Here is a 22,916-nt window from a genome sequence, read left to right as displayed (position 1 = left end):
GGAGTAGAAGCTTCATATGTTGCAGATCACAAGAAATTAGAAGGGAAGTTGGATGACTTAGCGGCAATGGTAAGGACCTTGCAGACTTACAGAAAAAGCCTATCCCTTCTACTTTATGTGGAATTTGTGCTTCTACTAATCATCCTACAGAGGCTTGTTCTATGTTAAAAGAGACAGGGACGTTAGACAATGAACAACCTCAAGCATATGCTGCAAACATCTATGGCAATAATAGACCACCTTGGCAGCAATACAACCATGATCTGTCCTCCAACAAGTACAACCCAGATTGGAAGGAATATCCCAGCCAGAAATGGGGAAATCAACAACCTTAACACCAACAAGTCTATGTTCCACCTCAACAGAGGCAACAACCACAACCAGCGGCAACCTCTGGTGATTCAAACATGGAGGCAATGATGAAAATGATGGCTGATATGATGAAAGGACAAATCAATGAGTTGAAACAGACAATGGAAGCAACCAATCAAAACTTGCAGAACCAGATTGGACAAATGGCAAATGAGTTAAATCAGATGAAGTCTCAACAAGGCTCAAGCAATTTGCCTGCACAAACTGTAATCAACCCGAGAAATGTAAGTGCTATTACTTTAAGATCGGGTAAGCAAATACAAGGCCTTAGGGATACCCAAGAAGATGAAGATAAGGACAATGAAGTTGTACCTAATGATAAAAGAGGAAGATCAGATGAAGCAACACAAGCAACATCTGAAATGCCTGCACCCAGTGATAACTCCAGGTTGGTATCTCCTAATACTTCCTCTGAAAATTCTTCTCCTTATTCTCCTCCTCCTCCCTATCCAAACCGTTCGAAACCAAAAACTAAAAAGATGGAGGAGCTAGACAAAGAAATCCTAAATACTTACAAAAAAGTGGAGATAAACATCCCTTTGTTGGATGCTGTGAGACAAATTCCTAAATACGCCAAGTTTCTCAAAGAATTATGTACACATAAAAGGCGTATTATGGACAAAGAGGTAGTGAACATGGGAAGAAACGTCTCTAGCTTAATCAAGAAGCCTGCAGTCAGAATGCCACAAAAGTGTAAGGATCCAGGTATGTTTTCTGTTCCCTGCATTATAGGAAGTACTAAGTTTGACAATGCTATGTTAGATTTAGGAGCTTCCATTAATGTAATGCCTTTATCTGTTTTTACTTCACTTCATCTTGGACCTCTTAAGTCTACTGGTGTGGTCATTCAATTGGCCAACCGTAGCACAGTTAACCCTGCAGGTGTGCTAGAAGATGTGCTTGTCCGTGTGGACAAGTTAATTTTTCCTGCAGATTTCTACATCTTGGATATGAAGGATGATGAAGGAATGAGTTCAACCACAATCATCTTGGGAAGACCATTCATGATGACAGCACGTACCAAGATAGACGTGCATGCAGGATCCTTGACTATGGAGATAGGAGATGAGAAGGTGCAGTTCAACGTGCTAGAAGCCATGAAGCACCCAATTGAAGACCATTCTTTGTTTTGTATTGATTTATTGTGTAATGTAGTAAACAATTATGCTTTTGGACTTTTGGACGCTTTATCTGGTTTTTCTTCTTCTTTGGATTTTTCTCTTTCGAATATTTCAGGCTCAATTTTAGACGAAAGAGAAAATTTTAAAACAGGTGATGTTGAGGACACGGTGTCACTATTTGATACCTCTGTGGCGTCCAAGTGTGATGTTGAGGTGGCTGAAATTACCTTAGGCAATAAAATGTTGCCATCTGTGGAACAGCCACCCACTTTGGAGTTGAAATCTTTACCATCTCATTTGAAATATGTTTATCTTGAGAGGGATGGGAAACTACCTGTTATTATATCTGCCTTGCTTACTGACGAGCAGGAACAAAAGCTATTGCAGGTTATCAAAGATCACAAGCGAGCAATAGGCTGGACTTTGGCAGATATTCCTAGTATTAGTCCTTCTTTCTGCATGCACAGAATACTCTTGGAGGAGGATGCTAAGCTAGTGAGGCAACCTCAGAGGAGACTGAATCCTCAACTGATGGAGGTTGTGAAGAAGGAAGTCACCAAGTTGCTACAAGCAGGTATTATATATCTCATTTCTGACAGCACTTGGGTGAGTCCTGTACATGTGGTCCCCAAGAAATCTGGGATCACCGTGGTCAAGAATGAGAAGAACGAGTTGATTCCTACTCGTATTCAGAATAGCTGGAGGGTCTGCATTGATTATAGAAGACTAAACCAGGCCACCAGGAAGGACCACTTTCCTTTACCATTCATGGACCAGATGTTAGATCGATTGGCAGGTAAGTCTCATTACTGTTTTCTTGATGGATTCTCTGGGTATTTTCAGATTTGTATTGCCCCAGAGGATCAACATAAGACTACTTTTACTTGTCCATTCGGTACATATGCTTATAGCAAAATGCCATTTGGCCTTTGCAATGCTCCTGGAACATTTCAGCGATGTATGATGAGTATTTTTACAGATTTGTTGGAGCATTGTATTGAGGTTTTTATGGATGATTTTAGTGTATATGGTTCATCTTTTGATCACTGCTTGTCTAATCTTGCTAGAGTCTTGGATAGATGTGAAGAAACTAACCTTGTTCTAAATTTTGAAAAATGTCATTTTATGATGGAACAAGGTATAGTTTTAGGTCACGTTGTTTCCAAGAATGGTATATCTGTAGATCCTGCTAAAATTGATATTATTTCACAATTGCCTTACCCCTCTTCTGTGAAAGAGGTTCGATCTTTTCTTGGACATGCAGGATTTTACAGGAGGTTTATCAAGGACTTCAGCAAGATAGCCAACCCTCTCTCCAACTTGTTGCAAAAGGATGTAGTATTTGACTTTGGAGAGAGGTGCAAAGATGCGTTTGATACATTGAAAAAGGCGCTTACCACCACTCCTATCATCCAGCCACCTGACTGGACATTACCGTTTGAGTTGATGTGTGATGCATCAAACTTTGCAGTAGGAGTGGTGCTTGCACAAAAAGATGGGAAGCTATCACATGTGATATATTATGCTTCCAGAACGTTGGACATAGCGCAGGCTAACTATACCACGACTGAGAAGGAATTATTGGCTGTTGTGTTTGCCTTGGACAAATTCAGACCGTATATACTTGGTTCCAAGGTAATTGTTTATACTGATCATGCAGCATTAAAATTCCTTCTGAAGAAAGCAGATTCAAAACCAAGGTTGATCAGATGGATGTTACTGCTCCAAGAGTTTGACATTGAGATTCTAGACAGAAGTAGAGCACATAACTTAGTAGCCGATCATCTTAGCAGGATTGAAAATGGAGAAGATAACATTCCTATTAAGGATGACTTTCCTGATGAAGTCCTCCTAGCATTGACTGCTGTGAAAGGTATGTTTCCTGAACCTTGGTTTGCTGACATTGTTAATTATTTGGTTGTTTCTGCTATACCTCCTTCCTTCTCCAAATATGAAAGAATCAAGCTAAAAAGTGAGGCAAAATACTACATTTGGGAAGACCCAATCTTATGGCGCATCGGTAGTGACCAAGTCATAAGGAGGTGTGTTCCAGATATCGAGATACCTCATGTGCTTGAGTTCTGTCATTCGTCTCCTTTTGGTGGACATTATGGCACACAAAGAACAGGTAGGAAGGTGTTGGATTGTGGATTATATTGGCCTACTATTTTTAAAGACGCACAGAGGGTATATGAAAATTGTGAGCAGTGCCAAAGGGCAGCCAGGTCCATTACAAGAAGGGATGAAATGCCTCAACAACCCATGCTATATTGTGAGGTATTTGATATTTGGGGTATTGATTTTATGGGTCCTTTTCCTCCTTCTTTTGGGTTTTCTTATATTTTGCTTGCTGTAGACTATGTCTCCAAATGGGTGGAGGCCATAGCTACAAGGACTAATGATTCTCGAGTTGTTATGAGTTTTGTCAGGTCTAACATTTTCTGCAGATTTGGGATACCACGAGCCATCATCAGTGATCAGGGGACTCATTTCTGTAATAGGCTACTTGAGAACATGTTGAAGAAGTATGGGGTGACACATCGCATTGCTACACCATATCACCCCCAAACTAATGGGCAAGCAGAGATCTCTAACAGGGAGATTAAAAAGATACTAGAGAAAGTAGTGAAGCCTAGTCGAAAGGATTGGGCCACAAGATTGGATGAAGCACTTTGGGCACACAAGACAACCTACAAAACTCCTATAGGTATGTCACCTTTCAGGGTGGTTTTTGGAAAGGCTTGTCATCTACCTGTGGAGATTGAACATCGAGCCTATTGGGCCGTGAAAGCATGCAACTTGGATTTAGAAGAAGCAGGAAATGAGCAAAAACTTCAGTTGCAAGAACTAGAGGAGATTAGGCTTGCAGCCTATGAAAATTCAAAGTTCTACAAAGAGAAAACCAAGAAGTTCCATGACCAAAAGCTTGTGGCTAGAAAGGATTTCAAGGTAGGCCAGAAGGTGTTACTATACAAATCCAAGCTTGGTCACATGAGTGGTAAGTTGCGTTCTACTTGGGAAGGACCATACATTGTTACAGAAGTCTTCCCTTATGGAGCAGTGGAGATCAAGGAAGAATCTTCAGCAAGAACTTTTAAAGTTAATGGGCATCGTCTTCGGATATTCAATGAAAATCAAGATATGTTGAACAAGACAATGGATGAGATGAACTTGACTTCTCCCTCATACCTTCCACCTTGAGGAGGTAAGTACACTTCATACTTTTTCTTTGCATTTTTTACATATTGAATACATTGAGGACAATGCATGGATAAAGTGTGGGGGTGTGGGGAGATTTCCCCCTTTTCTGTTTTTGTTTTCTATTTGTTTTGTTTTTCCTTTTCTAATTTTGTTTTCTGTTTGTTTTTATTTTAAAAAAAAAGGAAGAAGTTTTTGTTTTCAATAAAACATATTGACATTGGATTTTTGGATTTGATTTACTAATTGGAACAATCATAATTCTGGGAAAATAAGAGTCATGTGCTATGAATGAATTGTTTCTGTGATTTACTGATTGAGTTGATTTGAGAGTTTCTGGAATAAATCTTTTGTGAAAAAGTTTTTGACCTTGTGAGTTTTGAGCTTTATTGTAAGGATAAACTACCATGTGTCATTCCTATTTTTCTTGTGTGATTTGCTCATGTCTTGTCGGTACTCAAATGTTTAGCTTGATTCTGTTGTTTTGCATCTTAGGTGAACATGCATGATTTGATATGACTGAGGCATTTCTTGTTTTTAGCTACTTGGCCAAATAAGCTAACCATAACATTGATCCCTTAGTAGCCCCTTGAGCTTAAACCTCTTTTTCTTGTTTTGAGCATATTGCTAAACCTTAAAAAGAAAAAGACCATGTTTTTCCTTACCTTAGGGAAAAAGAAGGAGCTAGTGGATTATGCTGAGATTGATTGAGGAATAAAGTGTGAGGGTGAGTATTTCCCCCACAAAGTTGTAAAAATGGCAAATAGGAAAATAATTGTTGATGACAGAGTGTTGAAATGAAAAATGATTGCTGTCTAAAAAAGAGCAACAAAGGATAAAAGAAAAAAAAGAGAGAAGTAAGGATTGTTTTAGAAACTATGCTCCATAACTCTTTCTTCCTTACTATTTCAAAAACACACAAATCCTAAAGTTTTTCCTACCTTTGCCTTGGCCTCATTATAACCTGTGAAAAGTCCTCATGATTTTTGAATGCATGTTTTCTGAAAGCTGTGAATATTAGAGTCTTGCTAAGCATTGAGAGTGTTTACTTGCATGGGTATTTTGAGTGAAAACACAAGCTAAAACACTTGAGCGAATCTTGGTGAGAAAATATATATTTAACTTGAGTGTTTCTCTTTCATATTTGATTATCTTGTAAACTCAAAAGATTAACTCATGTGTGAAAAAACAGAATTTTATCCATTTGTTTGTGCATGACAACATGATTTCTAGAAGTTTGATCTGTTTCCATTGGTATTCATTTCTTTAATCCACTGAAAATATGGAATAAAAGACCTCAGAATAAAGTTTTGAAATTGTTCAATTTTGCCCAGGAGTGCAAAAGGATAAGTGTGGGTGTGTGATGAGTTTAAATTTTTGCCCTCATTTAATATTTAAATTTGGGGATTTAATTGAATTTTCTGTACTTAAAGATTGATTTAATTAGGATTTGTGATTATTGGATTTATTGAGTAAGTTTGGTAAAAGTGGCGTAAAAATTGATTTTAGTTGCATAAAATATTATTGGATATTTTAACGTTTGTTAATGCAGCTGGAATTTATTTTTGGTCAATTAATAGTGTGATTTTGAAATATTCAAAGTTACAAAATAAGTCCAAAATCAAGAAATTCTGGAAAAGAATAAATCAGGAGCTAAATGCACCCCCAGTTTTTATTTGTACACTCCTCCCTCAAGTGGACCACAAAAACCTGTTCTGTACCCCTAGTTTTCACTAAGTTGCACCCCTCCTACCACTTAAACTCCACTCAACCAGATCATGCCATGTGGCAATCCCCACCTCTTAAAATTAGCCAACCAGAACAAGCCACGTGTCATAATCCTCCACTCACCCAATTGACCACTCAGATCTTGCCACGTCATCATCTCCTCCATCTCACTCATGAAACCCTAACCCTAATTTTCCTCAAACCCTAGCCGCCACCATCAACCACCACGGCAGCCGCCGCCGTTTCCGACCACTGCGAGCCCCCAGCACCTGTACCAGCCATTTTTCGTCACCACCTTCACGCCAGAAAAAGCCAATCTCGCCGGCCACCACCAATCCGCAGCGCATCATCCACGCAAGCAGAACCACCTGTCACGGTAGCGTTCCACCGCACCTGCACCAGCCTCGAATCCACCTTCAGATTCACGGCCACCGCGAGTTCTTCTTCCTCGCGCACAACCATGGCAGCAGCTTCCGCAGCCATCGCACACCACCTGAACCAGGCACGTTCCACCGCACCTGCATCGTTCTCGCCTCCATCGCAGCTCTACGCACCACCACCAACAGATTCGCACCTGCGCAGCCAAGAGAGGAAGGAGGAAGGAGCAGCAAACCCTAATTCTGGAGAGAGAGTACTCTGCGCCACGTGTCGGCATCTGATAGGACAGTCAAACTGGTCAACTCTGGTCAACTAGTCAACTCTGGTCAACTGGTCAAAGTCAGCAGTCAACTCTGGTCAAAACTGCAAATATGGTTAAATGAGAGGGGCAGAATTGGAAATTGGACAGCAATTAAGTTGCTAATTAATTAAATAAAAATAAAAGATTTTAGCAACTGACAGATAAAGCCCAAAGTCCAGTGGAAGCCTATATAAAAAGACTTAAGGGAGCAGAAGCGGGACGACTTACAGTTTACAACTGAGACAGCTTTAACACTTAGAATTCTCTGGTTTTGGAAGATACCGTCTCCACCACATCTCTCATTCTTTCTTTTATTTTCTTTCCTTCATTTCATCATGTATTCCATCAAAGCCATGGAGGGCTAAGCTTTTAGGATTGATTCCACTGTAATTTCTTAAATGGATTCTGAGGTTAAATGAATTTATGTGTTTGTTATTTTGATTATTGTTGTGGTTTTTGTTTATCTATGTCCTTTGCTTCTTAATCGAATAGAAAATAATGATTTTAAATCTACATGCATGCTAATCATATGAGTTAAAAGGTTTTTAAATTAAATTGAGACTTTACTTTGATTTTGTTTAGAAACTTTCATTTGATTAGATAAGTTTTTGCCAATAATTGAGATTTTAATTTGATTAGAGGTAATTACTTTAACTAAAATTAGTCAAGACTTTACTTTGATTAATTAAGTTTTCTATTTGGTAAAGAAACAAAGGAATAGACATGATTAGGCATAGTAAAATTAATTGAGACTGTACTTTGATTGAATTTACTATGGACAATCTAACAATTTTCAATTTTAATTGAGACTGTACTTTGATTAAAAGTGAGGATGCCAACAAATGAATTGAGTCTTTACATTGATTGATTTGTAAATCAACAACAATAATTAATTTAACAATAATCTCTAGATAACCAATGAAGAATCTTATTTAGAAAAAGCAGTGGAATTGACCTATTTACTATTATTGTGTTTACAATCTTCCGTGTCATTTTCTTTGCACATCAAAATACCCCTATTTTTATAGTTGCTAGTTTTAATTGCATTTTTAAGAATCAAATATTTGAGATCAATTACGTATTCATTGTGAGACGACTCAGGGTTATCTTAACCCTAACTATTTTGTTCACTACTAACTGGCAATTCTGAAGTTGCTAAAGTAGTGGTAATTTGATCGCCTAACGACAGCGATATCAGCCATCCTCCTTCAATTTTTGTGATGACGCATTTCTTTTGCGTTTTCCAGCTATTTCGCTTTGAAGAAAACCAACTCAATAACACATAACAAACAACCAAAACCAAAACGCACTAATGGACCAAAAATTAAACCCAACAAGTAACCTCATTTCTTTCTTCCACAACAATAACCAAATAACTCAACATTGATATAAATCAACCCTAAACCAATTCAGAAATCCCCTTTCAGAAAAAATATCCTAACTACATCACAACCCACCATCCCAACCAAACAGAGAAATGTGGAATGAATCATTAACTTACTGCGCAAAAACTTCTTCAAAACAGAGACCAAATGCAGCTCCTCCAAGAATCAAACCAATAACAACACAAGTAAAAAAACGGTGCCTTTCCAACAGAAATCACAACGTCAACAACATTCAGTACGGGATTTACCCACCCCCAGCTTCAGCGACTCCCTCAACCCACACCACTTCCACCACCTCAACTTTGGCCAACAATGGAATTAAAGCAATCGAAAACAAAAATGGGGTTTCAGTTACAGGCGAAAGGGATGACCTTCAATGGAAGAGGAAGAAGTTCAGAGAGAAATGAAGTAGAAGCGGCTTAACTACAATGCCAAGGGAGTTTTTCTACCAAATAGCGTAAGCGCTTTCCTTCAGACACGTCCATTATGTGGCCTTTTTAAAAAAATTAAAATCTCTCACTGCCACATCAGGTAGTGAGAGAAGTTGTGAAAATTGGTTGTTAAAATATCATTACTGAAGAAAATATAATGAAATAGATAATGTATATTTATGATATAATGGCACACCGTCATTTTAGAACAATAGAGAGAGTGAGTGACCTAATGAAAACGAAAGAGAACCCTTCAACCATGCACGTACGTAGTAGCTAAGTTGCAGTAAGTAACATTACCATTTTCTACACTCATTCAACCATTTTTCCAATTTTGTCATTTTTCTCAAACATTAAATAATATATAATCCTCTTTCTGGGAAGTCTCACCACCACTCATTATTCATCATTGCCAAGTTCAAATTATTGTTGGCTATAAAACCCACCATTATGTAAATAACATAACACTTCACCTTATACATATATTTATACGTATATTTATACAATGGGGAAGCTGAGATTCGATCCGAATTGCTACTAGCAGAGCAAGGAGTGCAGCAGCATAAAGATGATGCATAAAACTCCGAAGAAAATAGTGAAAATAACCTACATATCGAGCCTTATGTTGGTGAGGACCTGCGATGCTTCTGAGTTTTGATCACTGGTTCAACAACTCACGGGCAAAGACTACGAGTTGTGAGTGCTTCAATAGATAATGTTGCAGCTTCAGCACAAAATTGGCTTCTATACTTATGGTCATTCTTTCTCCTATTAATAAAAAAACATTTACGACTCTTCTAATCAACACTAAACTTCTTACACTCCATTAAAAATTAGACCTAAAGGGAGTATTGGAAGTTGGATATTAGTGGGGAAGCTAGGTGAGAGCACCCCACTAGCACTGCTTGTAGATAAGCTAATCACACAATAAACACTTCACAACAATTGTGTCAATTCTATCAAACAAAGAATTCAATTTCCATATCAACACAAGGAAAAATCGGAAAGGCAAAAACAAACTAAGTATGGTGTTCCTAAACTATAACAATCAATTTGCATTGCATTTGAGTTCAATAATCACCTATGAACACATTTGAGCAGAGAAAAATGAACAAACAGAAATGGAATTGGGTAGGTGTTGGATAAGAACAAGAATATGCTACTGTGAGGGAGAGAAAACAACCTGAGGCACCACACTATCGTGCTTAATCTTTCCTAAAATTTCCATTTACATATTGAACTCTTCACCACCACCATCGTCCCTTCCTCCAACATCATCTTGTACGGAGACCCCACATTGCCCTTCCTCAACATCTCTATCGAAGACCTCAACCAATTGTCCAAATCGAAACTGTATATCCCCCTTCAAAGAACACTAGGTTGTTTCTTTCCGCCTCCGCTGAACCCTTGGTGATGTCCTCCTTCGACGACGACGTCCCCGCCTCCACCAGCACAGCACGTGCCTCCGCAATAGTCTTTGGCAATTTTGCTGACGACATAGCAACAACACCGCAATGAGATTAACCCGACAACGATTGCGACAATGGCGCCCGTGGAGAGCTTCTTGGACTTCTTATGCATCGTGACCGATTTTGAATTGGAGGAGGGAGACAAAGACAAAGTTGGGATGAAAGGGATTTGATAGGTGAAGTTGTTGGACAAGAGATCCTACGTAGGTTTAAGTGTTAACTAGGAATTTTAGCTTAGATTTAGTTTAGTAAGGTTTTTAAACTAGTTTTACAAAAGTAGCTTAGTGAGGAATTTTTAGTGCATTTTTAGTATAATTCTTAAAAGTACTTTTCAGATAGCCTAGATGATATATCATAAGATAGGGTCATAACATCTTAGTTTAGATAAATAAACTTAGAATAGAGTTTGTGGTCTAGCTTAAAGTCATTAGGGACAGTCTTAGTGTGACTAACATTAATTTTGATCTTTGTGAGTATAATGCAGATAAAAGGTTCAAGGATAACATTCAGGTGATTAGAAAAAGCCATTAGAAGAATCCAAATCAGCCAAATTTCATGAAAAGGGTACAAAGTTGACTTTTTGTTGAGAGTTGACAAAGAGTTGACTTTTTGCATTTTATATTCAATTGACATTGCATATGTGGGAAAAGCTTAGGAGCACTCAATTACACTTATGCTAGCCTTTAAATGACAAATAATTGGTCCAATGCTACATTAAATTCAATTTTTAATTGGTTTAAATAGTTAGTGTTGTTTTTGTGGTTTTAGTTTTACTTTTGCAATTATTTACTTGCTTTCAAGGTTCTAAATCCAAAAAATATAGTTTTGCAAGGTTTAAGGTCATTCCTAACACCAAAGGCACAAAAGGGAGTTGATTTTGAGATGAAGGATTGAAAGGAACCAAAGATCACCTTTGGAGGATGCACATGAGGAGTGGAACAGGAAGTATTAATTGTGAGCTATCATTCAGTTGGATGAATCACTTGCTATAGGAGGTGAAGGAGCTCCAATGGACACAAGGATACACCTTAGGTGACTTGCTTCAAGGACTGGCTGGTTAAGATGAGTTAGTTAGTTAATCTAGTTAGTAGTTAGTTTAGTGTTAGGAGGAAACTTTGGCAGTAGCTACAACCTTTGTAGGCAGTAACTACAACCTTTGAAGGCAGTTTAGGTGCTGCGAAACTGATATTCATTCATGTAACTACACTACCATGGGTACCACGTTCTATCACCAATCATGCTTTAACTACACTACCACACAATACCATTACAGAACCACATTTTCTCTTCTCTGGTTCCACTTGTTTTGCAATTTTGGATTGTGCTTGGATCAGTGACTGCATAATAAGCATTGGACCAACATCTTTCCTCATTATGCTTTTGTAAGTTTCATTTCAATTCAACCAATTGTAAACGTGTTTCCACTATTACTTCTGAATGAATTTTCGTATTCATATTCTGTTTTGATTTTTTTTTCCATTTCTCAGTTTCTTTTCTCTCATAAACTAATTCATGAATGAATTTTTATTGTGTAATCTTGTTGATTCATAAAATTACTGGATTCAATCTGAAAACAAGTTGAATTCCAGATACATCTAACCTTTATCAAAGGTCTTATGATTAGAATCATACATGCTCAAACAATTGATTATGCATTTGTGAATTTTAGTTATACATACACGCACACATACTGTTTCATTTGATTATCCTTTCGATTTATGTTTTCTAATATGTTTTGTGTTCGTTTCCCATTCGTAACCCCATTGTGATACTATACGTGATGTATTTGATCCCTTTTCACATCAATTTCATGATTATTGTGTTCAATTTTTGTATTTGCGTGTTAGACCGCTAATCTCGTTAGATTACGGTTCGTAAATTGGGAATCTGATTTGTACTCAATCGTTTTGCATGATTTTTGTTTCTATATTCAATAAAGGGTCATTTGCATCATTTTGCACTCCTACATCATCGTATAATTCCTTCTTTGACATTTTCAGTCATTACATTTAGCTAATTTGTGTATTAGAAGCATATTAGGATTAGTTTGAATATAGATTTAGAGTATGGAGAAATTGTTGCACATTGACATTTCATCAAACATTTTACGTGCATTTTAGTTTTCTTAGTAATTTCATCAAACACCTTGTATACATACATTTCCATACCCTTTTCAATCCATTTTAGCATTTGTTTTAGTAGATTTTATAGAAATTTCCTCCAGTTCACAAAGCTTGTTCAAGAATCATTTGAAGTTCATTTGCCTATCGTAGGATTGATCCTTGGTAAATCACTACACTATATTAGTTAGTGAGGAAATCTAGTTTTGAATAAATCTAAAGCGACTAAAGGTTTATTATGGGTCATATAATTATGGAATATTAGAGTTCATAATTCTGGAATACAAGGGATCGTATAATGAATCCTATATTTATTGGAAAAAAAATCACCTCATTGCAAGAAATGAGCAGTTAGGGAGGCACAAAATACAAAGGTCAATGTCTACGTCTAAATTATTGCTAGCACCTAGAGATTATTTCTTTGTTGGAGCAATCCATACAGCAGTCCACACGAAGTATTGCTCAATAATACAGAATTGATGAGAAATTCATTCGAAACTTTATTCGAGAATTTTTTCCTTTCTAAATACAGATTTAGGTGGGATGCAAACTTAAATGAGTTCGGACTTAAGCAAGTGTATACAGTAATGGTCAACTTTTGAAGAATTGTCCACTTTATACAATATTGTAGTTTGAGATGAATCAATGAAATGTGTATTGCCCAAGAAGAAGATAAGTACATCCAATTATTGGGATATTTAGAAAATGAAGAAAGAACAATTATTACTACATGGTGTGCTTTAAATGTATTCATCACTATCAAGCTCTTCTGGTGAAGGGAAAGGCATTCAAAAGAGTTGAAGCTGCTGAACAACCAAAAACTACTCTACAATGGCTACTTTCTTCAATAGTCTATATAAAGTCATTAAATAAGAAAGTATAGGAAAATATGACACACTTTTAGGCCAACAAAAAACTTCAAAGAAGAACATTGTTAGTGTTCGACTTAGCAAAATAGAAGAAAGAGTACTTTAATCTCACATACATCAACAAACAATTGTCTCCTTGATGAGTGCGTATTTTTGCCCTCATTTAATGTTTAATTCTGAGTATTTAATTGAATTTGTGTGCTTAAAGAGTGATTTAATTGACAATTTTGATAATTAAGCTATTTGAGCTTGTGTGATAAAAATGTCTTAGAAAGTGTTTTTTAGTTGCATAAATTATTTTTGGATATTTTAATGTTTGTTGATGCAGTTGAAGTTAAGTTTTAAGCTCATTTAAAGGTGGGAAAATAAATTGATTGAAGTTACAACCCACCTTTAAATAAGGCTGAAATTAGCAAGTTCTGAAAAAATCACTTCCGCACCCAAGTTTATATTTTACACATTCCTCTATTTCAAGTGGACCACTTAAAAACCTGTTATGCACCCCTATTTCTATTAAGTTACACCCTTTTGTCACTTAAACTCAATTCACTTAGATACTGCCATGTGGCAATCCTTAAGTTTCAAATTTGTCCAACCATCTGTTGCCATGTGTCACTATCCTATAAAACAAAACCTAACTAATAGAAGGCTGCCACATCATCATCTTTAACCCTAGCTTCTTCTCCTTGAAACCCTAGCCTCCATCAGGCCCACCACCATTCAGGAAGCCAGTGCAACACCACTGGTGTGACCAAACCAGGGTCGCCATCACCATTCTCGCACCTGAGCGCGCCACCATCACGTTTCAACAGCCACACAGAACCATCACCTATGGCAGCAACAATCCATGGAGGAGAAAAAAAACCCTAATTCTGGAGAGAGAAGATTTGCCATGTGTTAGTCTGCTATTGCATAGTCAAGTTGGTCAAATCTGGTAAAAGTTAGTCAAATCTAGTTAAAAAGTCAAAGACTGGTCAAAGGAAAGGGGTTTAACTGCAAATATTGATATTTTTGGACGTCTCTGCAAAATTGGACTACATGATTGAAAATGGGTTATTTAGAAAATTAATACAAATATTATTTGGTGATAATTTATCAGATATCTTTAAATAATTAATTAATTTAATTATATCATAAATTATTAACCAACTATATTTGTTAAATAGTCTATATCTCTCCAAATATCTTTGAATATTTATCTTTATCTTTGTTTTAAAAGATATTTGAAAGGTTTTAGCAACAAAAAAGCCAAGTCCAATTCCTATATAAAGAGACGAAGGGAGAAGCAGAAAGAACAAGCTCAAGACTTCGAAGTTTAGGAACCCTTAGGGGGGCCTAATTTTGTTTCCTTTTTCTCTCTTTTTCTTTTATTTTTTTTTTTTTGCAATCCATGAAAGGCTAAACTTCTTGGGTTGATTCCATTGTAATTTCTTAATTGGATTCTAAGGTTAGATCAATTAATTTGTTTGTTCTTTTGATTCTTGTTGAGATTTATTTTTATCTATATCTTTTGGTTCTTAATTTAGTAAAAGTAATGATTTTTTACATTGTAGCAAGTTAGCACGGTGTTAAATCTACATAACATAACAATCGTATGAGTCCAAGGGTTTTTAAATTTTAATTGAGAAGTTACTTTGATTAATTTTAGAAACTTTCATATGATTGAATGAGTTTTTGCTAATAATTGAGAAGTTACTTTGATTAAAGGTGAAAACTCAGATTAGAATTAATCAAGAAGTTACTTTGGTTAATTAGCTTTTTACTAGAAATAAGAGGTAAAAGAATGGATATGATTAGGATTAGTAATATTTAATTGAGAAGTTACTTTGGTTAAATTTACTAAGATTAATCTACAAAGTTCTTGCATTTGATTGAGAAGTTACTTTGGTTGAAAGTAAGGACACCAACAAATTAATTGAGAAGTTACATTGATTAATTTGAAGTCTTAAACAAGAAATCAATAACAATAATCTTTAGGAAACCAATGATGAATCCTATTTTGAAAAAGCAGTGGAATCGACCTATTTTTCTTTACTATTATTTCTATTTCTTTCTTGTTTATCTTAATCCTTTTAAATTTTTATTATTTTATTTGACTAACCATTTTGTATAGATTTTATAAGAACTAACTTGTTAAAAATCAATTTCGTGTTTGTTGGGAGACGACTTTGGGTTACTTTACCCTTTCTATTTTGTTGACTACTATCTTAGCAATACTGACGTTGCTATAGTTTAGTAGTATTAATTTGATCGCGTCAACGACAACATTATCACTCCTCTAGCAAGCAAAAGTGTGATAAATTTTCACAAAAGAAATTCAATCTTTTCATTTTAGCCAAGAGTGGTTGTTAGGCAAAGAATACTCAGTTGTTAGAAAAAAATGGCTTATGAACGAATATTTGTTTCAGGCAGAAAGAGCTTAGTAAAAGAATGCTTCAAAAAGGTCAGTCAAAAGTAGTTGGGAGCTGAAAGAATACTTTATGTTAAGATTAAATGATTCAATATTTTTAATATCAAATGATCCAATATTGTTAAGACTAGACAAGTTAATACACTCATCAAACAATTTAATTCGTATAAATTGTTTGGACTTAAGAAAAGGAGTAGTATTTCAAAATTCTCCCTTTTCCACCAATTTGGGGTGACTTAGCTTGTCATCTTGTACTAAGAATTTCGTTTGTGGATTGTGAATCTACAAACGAATCAATTTTATACACACATTAGGATATTCAATTGCATAAACACACATTAGGATATCCAAAAAACATCTAGGCTTGCTTAACAAGTTAATTTTAACATATTTTCACATTCAGAGCTTCTTTACCTTCTTAGAGCAAATATTGGTCAAAACAATAAGGTTAAAATACCTTTTTGGTCCCAATTTTCGTCAAGTTTTTTCAAATAAGTCTTAATTTTGGTTTTGTGTTCAAATAGGTCCTAATTTTCGTCAATTATGTTCAATTGGGTCCTTTTTTGCTAATACCGTTTAAATCATTAACGACCATGAACAGTGACTGCCACGTGTCACTTCGTGGTTTTTTTAATTTTTTTTGAATTTTTTATAATTTTTTTAAGTTTTTTTAAATTTTTTTAACTGTACACGTGTCAACCCAGTTGCATGCCACGTGTCACTTCATGGTTTTTTTGAATTTTTTGAATTGTGTTTTATTTTTTTTAAAAAAATTTAAATGTCCACGTGTCAACCGAGTAGCGTGCCACGTGTCAACCAGTAGTGTGCCACGTGTCAACTAGTAGCGTGCCACGTGTCAAAGTCAATGTTCTATATTCAATTTGGTCCCTATATTTGTTATTTTTGTTCAATTTAGTCCTAATTTTTGTTAACATTAACCAATTTGGTCTTTATCGAAGATGTGATCAAAGTTATAATGATGTGAATTTTAATATATTATATAAAAATATTTAATAAAAAATGTGAATTTTAATATAAAAATTAAAGTTGGTTTGAATTTGGAAAGGGCCCAAATTGGTTAATGTTAACAAAAATTGGGACTAAATTAAACAAAAATAACAAATATAGGAACCAAATTGAATATAGAATATTGACTGTCACGTGGACATTTAAAAAAATAAAAAAAAAAATTAAAAGAAAATAAAAAAAAATTCAAAAAAACCACGAAGTGACACGTGCCACGCTACTGGGTTGACACATGTACATTTAAAAAAAAATTAAAAAATTAAAAAAAAAAATAAAAAATTTAAAAAAATTTGAAAAAATTTAAAAAAATAAAAATAAAAATTAAATAAAAAATTCAAAAAAACCACGAAATGACACGTGGCAGTCATTCATGGCCGTTAATGATTTAAACGGTGTTAGCAAAAAAAAGAATCAATTGAACAAAATTGACGAAAATTATGACCTATTTGAACACAAAACCAAAATTAGGACTTCTTTGAAAAAACTTGACGAAAATGGGGACCAAAAAGGTATTTTAACCAAACAATAAAATTAAGCACAATAACCATATACCAAACCTAACATAATATGCATAATGAATGCATGCAAATGCACTCATCAAATTGCAATGATCATAAAATTTTATTTAATAACTGATTGAAAATTGATTATTTTCGAACATATAGATAGTAATCAATTAATAATCGATTATAATGAAGTGAAACTAAGATACAAGAGATGATTGTTCAATGAAGTATTGATGGTTTTCTATAATTTCTGAATTTCATTTTGATGATTGCATATTTATACTCTCAGATAACCTTTAATTTTAAATTTTAATTCAATTTTTGTGCTTAAAAGATTGGTTTACTTATAATTTGTTATAATTGGATTTATTGAGCATGAGATATAAAATCATGATAAAAATAGTGTTATAGTTGCATAAATGTTCTTTGGATATTTTTAGGTTTGTTAGTGTAGTTGCAGCTAAGTTGAGCTCATGGCGGTGTGGAAATAAATTGATTAAAGTTTTATGACACCTTAAAGATAAAGCAAATAATAGCAAATTTCAAAATCACAAAAACGCCAAGCCAAACACTGCATGAAGAAAACAAGAAAAGCATTAAAATAAATGAAGTTTGGTTAGCCAAACTAAATTTTGCTAAGCCAAGAAGATCCAACGGGCAACAAAAATTAGGCCTTGCAATTTCTCTATTTTTTTTTCATAAAAACGACTTTGATAATTCAATAATGTTTATGATAAAATATAATCTGGGAAAATATATCTTTAGATATTTTATTTGATATTGTTAAATAATTATCTTTTTAAATCTCCAAACAACCAAGTATATTTTGAAGATATTTGGTTATTTAGAAGATAATTGGTGAAGATTATAGCTACCAAAAAACTAGAAACAAAGCCCAAACCAATTTATATATAAAGAGAGTTATAGGAACACATTAGAGGAGCTTAGGAACCCTCTGGGGACCTAATTTCGTCCTCTCCCTCTCCTTTCACGTCTTCTCTACTATTCTCTTCTATTTTTATGTTATATTTACGTCCCATTGAGTGTTAAGCCTTTGTTTGTTCTTTTCATTCTTGTTGGGATTTATTTTTATCTATGTTTTTTTTAATAAAGCAAAAGTAATTATTTTTACATTGTAGTAAGTTAGCACAGTGTTAAATCTACATAACATATCAATCATATGAGTCGAAGGGTTTTTAATTTTAATTGAAAATGTACTTTGATCAAATTTAAAAACTTTCATGTAATTGAACTGGTTTTTACCAATAATTGAAAATGTACTTCGATTAAAGGTGAAAACTTTAACAAGAATTAATCAAGAATGTACTTTGATTATTTATCTTTTTACTTGATATAAAAGATAAAATAATAGTCATGATAAGGCATAGTAATATTTAATTGAGAATGTATTTTGGTTAAATTTACTATGATTAATCTACAAAGTTCTTACTTTTAATTGAACATGTACTTTGGTTAATAATGAGAATGCCGACAAATTAATTTAGAATTTACATTGATTAATTTGAAAATATAAGACAATATTAATTGAACGATAATCCTTAGATAATCAAAAGTGAATTGTATTTTGAAAAAACATTGGAGTCAACCTATTTTCTTTATTAGTGTTTTTATCTCTTTTATAATTTTTTTTGCAATTTTGTTTATTTCCTTCTTGTATTATTTTTATTGTATTTACCTTTTCTATTTCATTGGCTACTATCTTAACAATAATAAAGTTGCTATAGTAAAGTAGTATTAATTTGATTGTATCAACAACTATGTTATCACTATTCCTTCTAGCTTGAGTAAATCCAAGATCAGTTTTATCATTTACATCCCTTTGAGAATCTAGAATGGCATTGAGGTTATATTTTCAAATTTTTAAGTTGCTATTTTTTGTTCAATTGAGTTTCACATTCAAAAATGTTTCTTTCAATTGAGTTTAACAACCATAAAGGGATTTATAAATCATATCCAAACCTTCTAAATTAGTTTAAAGGTTTTCATATTCTTCTTCTAGTTTTTCGACTCAATTTTCCAGCCATCTAGTTTCCCTTCATTCTATTGTTTTCATAGGATATCTTTTTTCATTCTTCATGCATTTCATTGAAGGCATCAAGAATTTCTCCTTCATTAACAAACTCATATTTGAAAAAGCTACTTAAATTGCTAGTTTCAGACATTTAATCAGTAAGCAAACACAAATTTGCATCTTCTCCACTTGTATTGGACTCATTAATTAAAGATGCATAATCATCCCATGCAACATGAGCTTTCTTTTTCTTAAAATTTTTTGTTCTTTCTATCCTCACAAGGGTGAGTTTCTAAAACAAGACAATCAAATCTAATATGACTAGGCTTACCATATTCATAGGAGAAAATATTGTTGGTTTGATCATTCTTTTTGTTATTTCTACTTAATTCAACTCAGGTTCTCTCAACTTTCCAAAGAGGGTTGTCATGTTCATTAAGAATGAGAGTAGATATAATGATGTTCCTTGCTTTAACATAATAATGAGCTTTTCTAGATTCTTTAGCAGTCAATAGAGAGAAAAAATTTTCTTCCTGTTTATTGTTAGTTGTAACATGCATTGGAACAAAAGAACCATTTTTATGGCTTCCCAAACACATGTATCAAAAAATTCAAAAAAAAATTGAATTCTTACTATAACGTCCCATTCAATAAATAAACTTAATTAAATGAAACATCACATAGGATATAACGTAATGAGCATTGTCATGGAGTTTAAGTGTCACTCTTTACAATCATCCAAAATACACGGAGATAAAACTAAGGCACACCACGATACCGTTAACAAAAGAAGAATAAGAATAAACTTTTTGACAGTTATCCAAAATACACGCTCATAGAGCAAGAACAACACATAGGCCTCAGCCTTAAAGAGTACTCTGAGTAGGGGATCCAACCTAAGAATAACTACACAACGGAGTTTCCATCACCCTGATGACCACTAGGGGTTCCCACATTTGCTCATATCAATAAATTGATGATCATCACAAAAGGACAAAACCACACACAGAACACACAAGCAAACATAAAGGGTAAGCTAGAGTAAAAAGGTTTTTATCATACAACTAAGCATACAAATTAAAGGTCAAGCATGTGATAGAAACCCACAAGACTAGGGCCTTTACTGCTCTACAAAGCCATTGCCAATGGGTTTCACCCTACCACGTACAAGGTTAGCCTTCAAACATCTAAGGCCATTATCCTGCCAAAGACTAGGGCCTCCTGCTACTCTCACTACTCGAGTCAGTACGTTCTACATGAGACTAACTGACTCTTCAGAGTTTCAGGATGCAATCCTTACTTGAATCCTTACTCAATTATATATTATATACTGAGGCACGAGACCTTATTAATAGGTTCATGGAATTACGTCCTATCCATGAGGCACCACCATGAGCTCTCACCAAAAGGATTATGGAATTACGTGCTAACCATGAGGCACCACCATGAGCTCTCACTAAGAGGGTCATAGAATTACGTCCTAACCATGAGGCGCCACCATGAGAGCTCACTAAGAGATTCATGGAATTACGTCCTAAACCATGCCAAAATCATGTCTCACCAACCAAACATAAAGTTATCATGCATACCAATCTCATGCCAATATTTATAACCAACAATCCAATCATGTTCCATTCGAAAGATCATACCAAAGTCATCAATTCTAGCCCATACAATCAGATATTACATGCATATTCACCTAATTCATGCTTTAACAAAGTAATCAAATCAAACATGTGATGTTCAACAAAAAATAGAGAAGAAACAACACTAGAGCACGTCCCGACCCAATTCTCGCTCAAGCAAAACGGCTCTCACTCAGGCGAGAGGAACCCCTCGCTCAAGCAAGTCCTCGCCTGGGTGAGACTGCAAACAAGGGATTTAACATCCCTGTAGGATATTACTTAAAATAAATAATTAAACAAGACAACAATAAATACCTCATTTATTAATTAATCCATTTCCCAAAAACACCGGAAATTTCAAAACTTTAACATTATTAATATACTATTAATAGTCAAAAGATTCTAAAATTCACCTTTACAATTGTAAAAATCCAAAATCATAAAAATTGAATTAAATTACAGGAGATTTAAATAAAGTATAGGTTTAATACCTATTCAATGATAATTACAAAGTGGGCTGCCCTTTCTACTAGGGTTCCCTCTACCTTTTCACATTCACTCCAAGCTGAATTTAGAAAAAATAAAGTCTACTTTATATCCATCAAGGTTTGAACTCGCGACCATACCAACGCCAATTCAATACACAACCATCCAACCAACCCATCTTGAGTGATAAATATCAAAATACTATGATTATACTATCACTCACTAGGCACAAATATATTATCAAAATAATAGCAAATAAATAGCACAAAATTGGCAAACATAGGACTCGAACCCAAGTCCTTTCACACACAACCATATACTCTCAACCATTTGAGCTAGTACTTTTCCATGTCATACCAATTAACATGTAATGTCATTAAAGTTCCTCCCTCCCGCATTTATTAATTAATTAATTATTAATTTAATTAAATTCCATGGGTCTTACATTCCCCCCACCTCAAAAGAATTTTCGTCCTCGAAAATGAGACTTACCAATAAACAAGTGAGGATAAGACCTCCTCATGACATCCTTCATCTCCCACGTCATCTCTTGTGTCGTCTCATCCCAAAGTACCTTCACCGTCTTTATCTCCTTGCTTCTTAGTTGCTTGATCTGAGTATCTAGTATACGAGTTGGTCCAACCGGCATGGTCAGATCCTCTCGCACTTGCACCTTATCTGATTCTAACACGTTGTCTAGGCTTGCAATGTATTTCCTCAATTGTGAGACATGGAACACATTGTGCAAATTAGCTAGGTGAGGTGGTAAGGCAATCTCATATGTCGCTGTTCCAATCCTCCGTGTAATCTGATACGGTCCTATAAATCTCGGAGTCAACTTCCTTGATTTAAGAACTCTTCCAATACCTGTGGTTGGAGTAACTCGGAGAAATCATGGTCTCCTTCCTCAAACTCGAATTGTCGTCTTCTCTTATCGACATAAGACTTCTGCCTACTTTGAGTTGCTCGCATCCGTTCCTGAATCAATTTGACTTTACTAGTCGTCTGTTTCAGAAACTTAGGCCCAAGTACAAAAGATTCTCCATCCTGGTACCAGCATAATGGAGTCCTACACCTTCTTCCATACAATGCTTCATAGGGCGCCATGCCAATACTAGAGTGGTAACTATTATTGTATGTGAACTCCACCAAGGGTAGCACATCATTCCAATTTCCCATGTTTTCTAGCACACAAGACCTCAGTAAATCTTCTAGAGATTGAATGGTCTGCTCAGACTAACCATCCGTCTGAGGGTGATAAGTGTTAGTTTTGAAATGATGAGTTTAGCCAAGAAGGGGGGTTGAATTGACTTTATAAAACTTTTTCGAAAGCTTAAACTCTTTTTCAATTGAATCTAATGGACTGGAAATTTTGGATGTAAATGCAGCAGACCAGTACACTTTTAGACGATTAAAATATAAAACAACAGACTAAATTGTTCTTGATGCTATGAAACAA

General features: G+C 34.8%; 1 protein-coding gene across 1 annotated transcript; it reads right to left on the bottom strand.

Annotated features, from left to right (window-relative positions):
* Nucleotides 1–14,076: 14,076 nt before the first annotated feature.
* Nucleotides 14,077–22,636, bottom strand: LOC114194947. The gene is made up of 3 exons (XM_028085350.1): nt 22,325–22,636; nt 21,950–22,265; nt 14,077–14,201 (listed from the first exon to the last, which is right to left on the bottom strand). The coding sequence occupies exons 1-3, from the start codon at nt 22,634–22,636 to the stop codon at nt 14,077–14,079; spliced, it is 753 nt and encodes a 250-aa protein (XP_027941151.1).
* Between the last annotated feature and the right edge of the window lie 280 nt (nt 22,637–22,916).

Source organism: Vigna unguiculata, chromosome 8, assembly GCF_004118075.2.
Source record: "Vigna unguiculata cultivar IT97K-499-35 chromosome 8, ASM411807v1, whole genome shotgun sequence".
Classification (NCBI taxonomy): domain Eukaryota; kingdom Viridiplantae; phylum Streptophyta; class Magnoliopsida; order Fabales; family Fabaceae; genus Vigna; species Vigna unguiculata.
The sequence above is the reverse complement of the archived record's forward strand: the minus strand, read 5'-3'. Positions and strand labels throughout refer to the sequence as shown.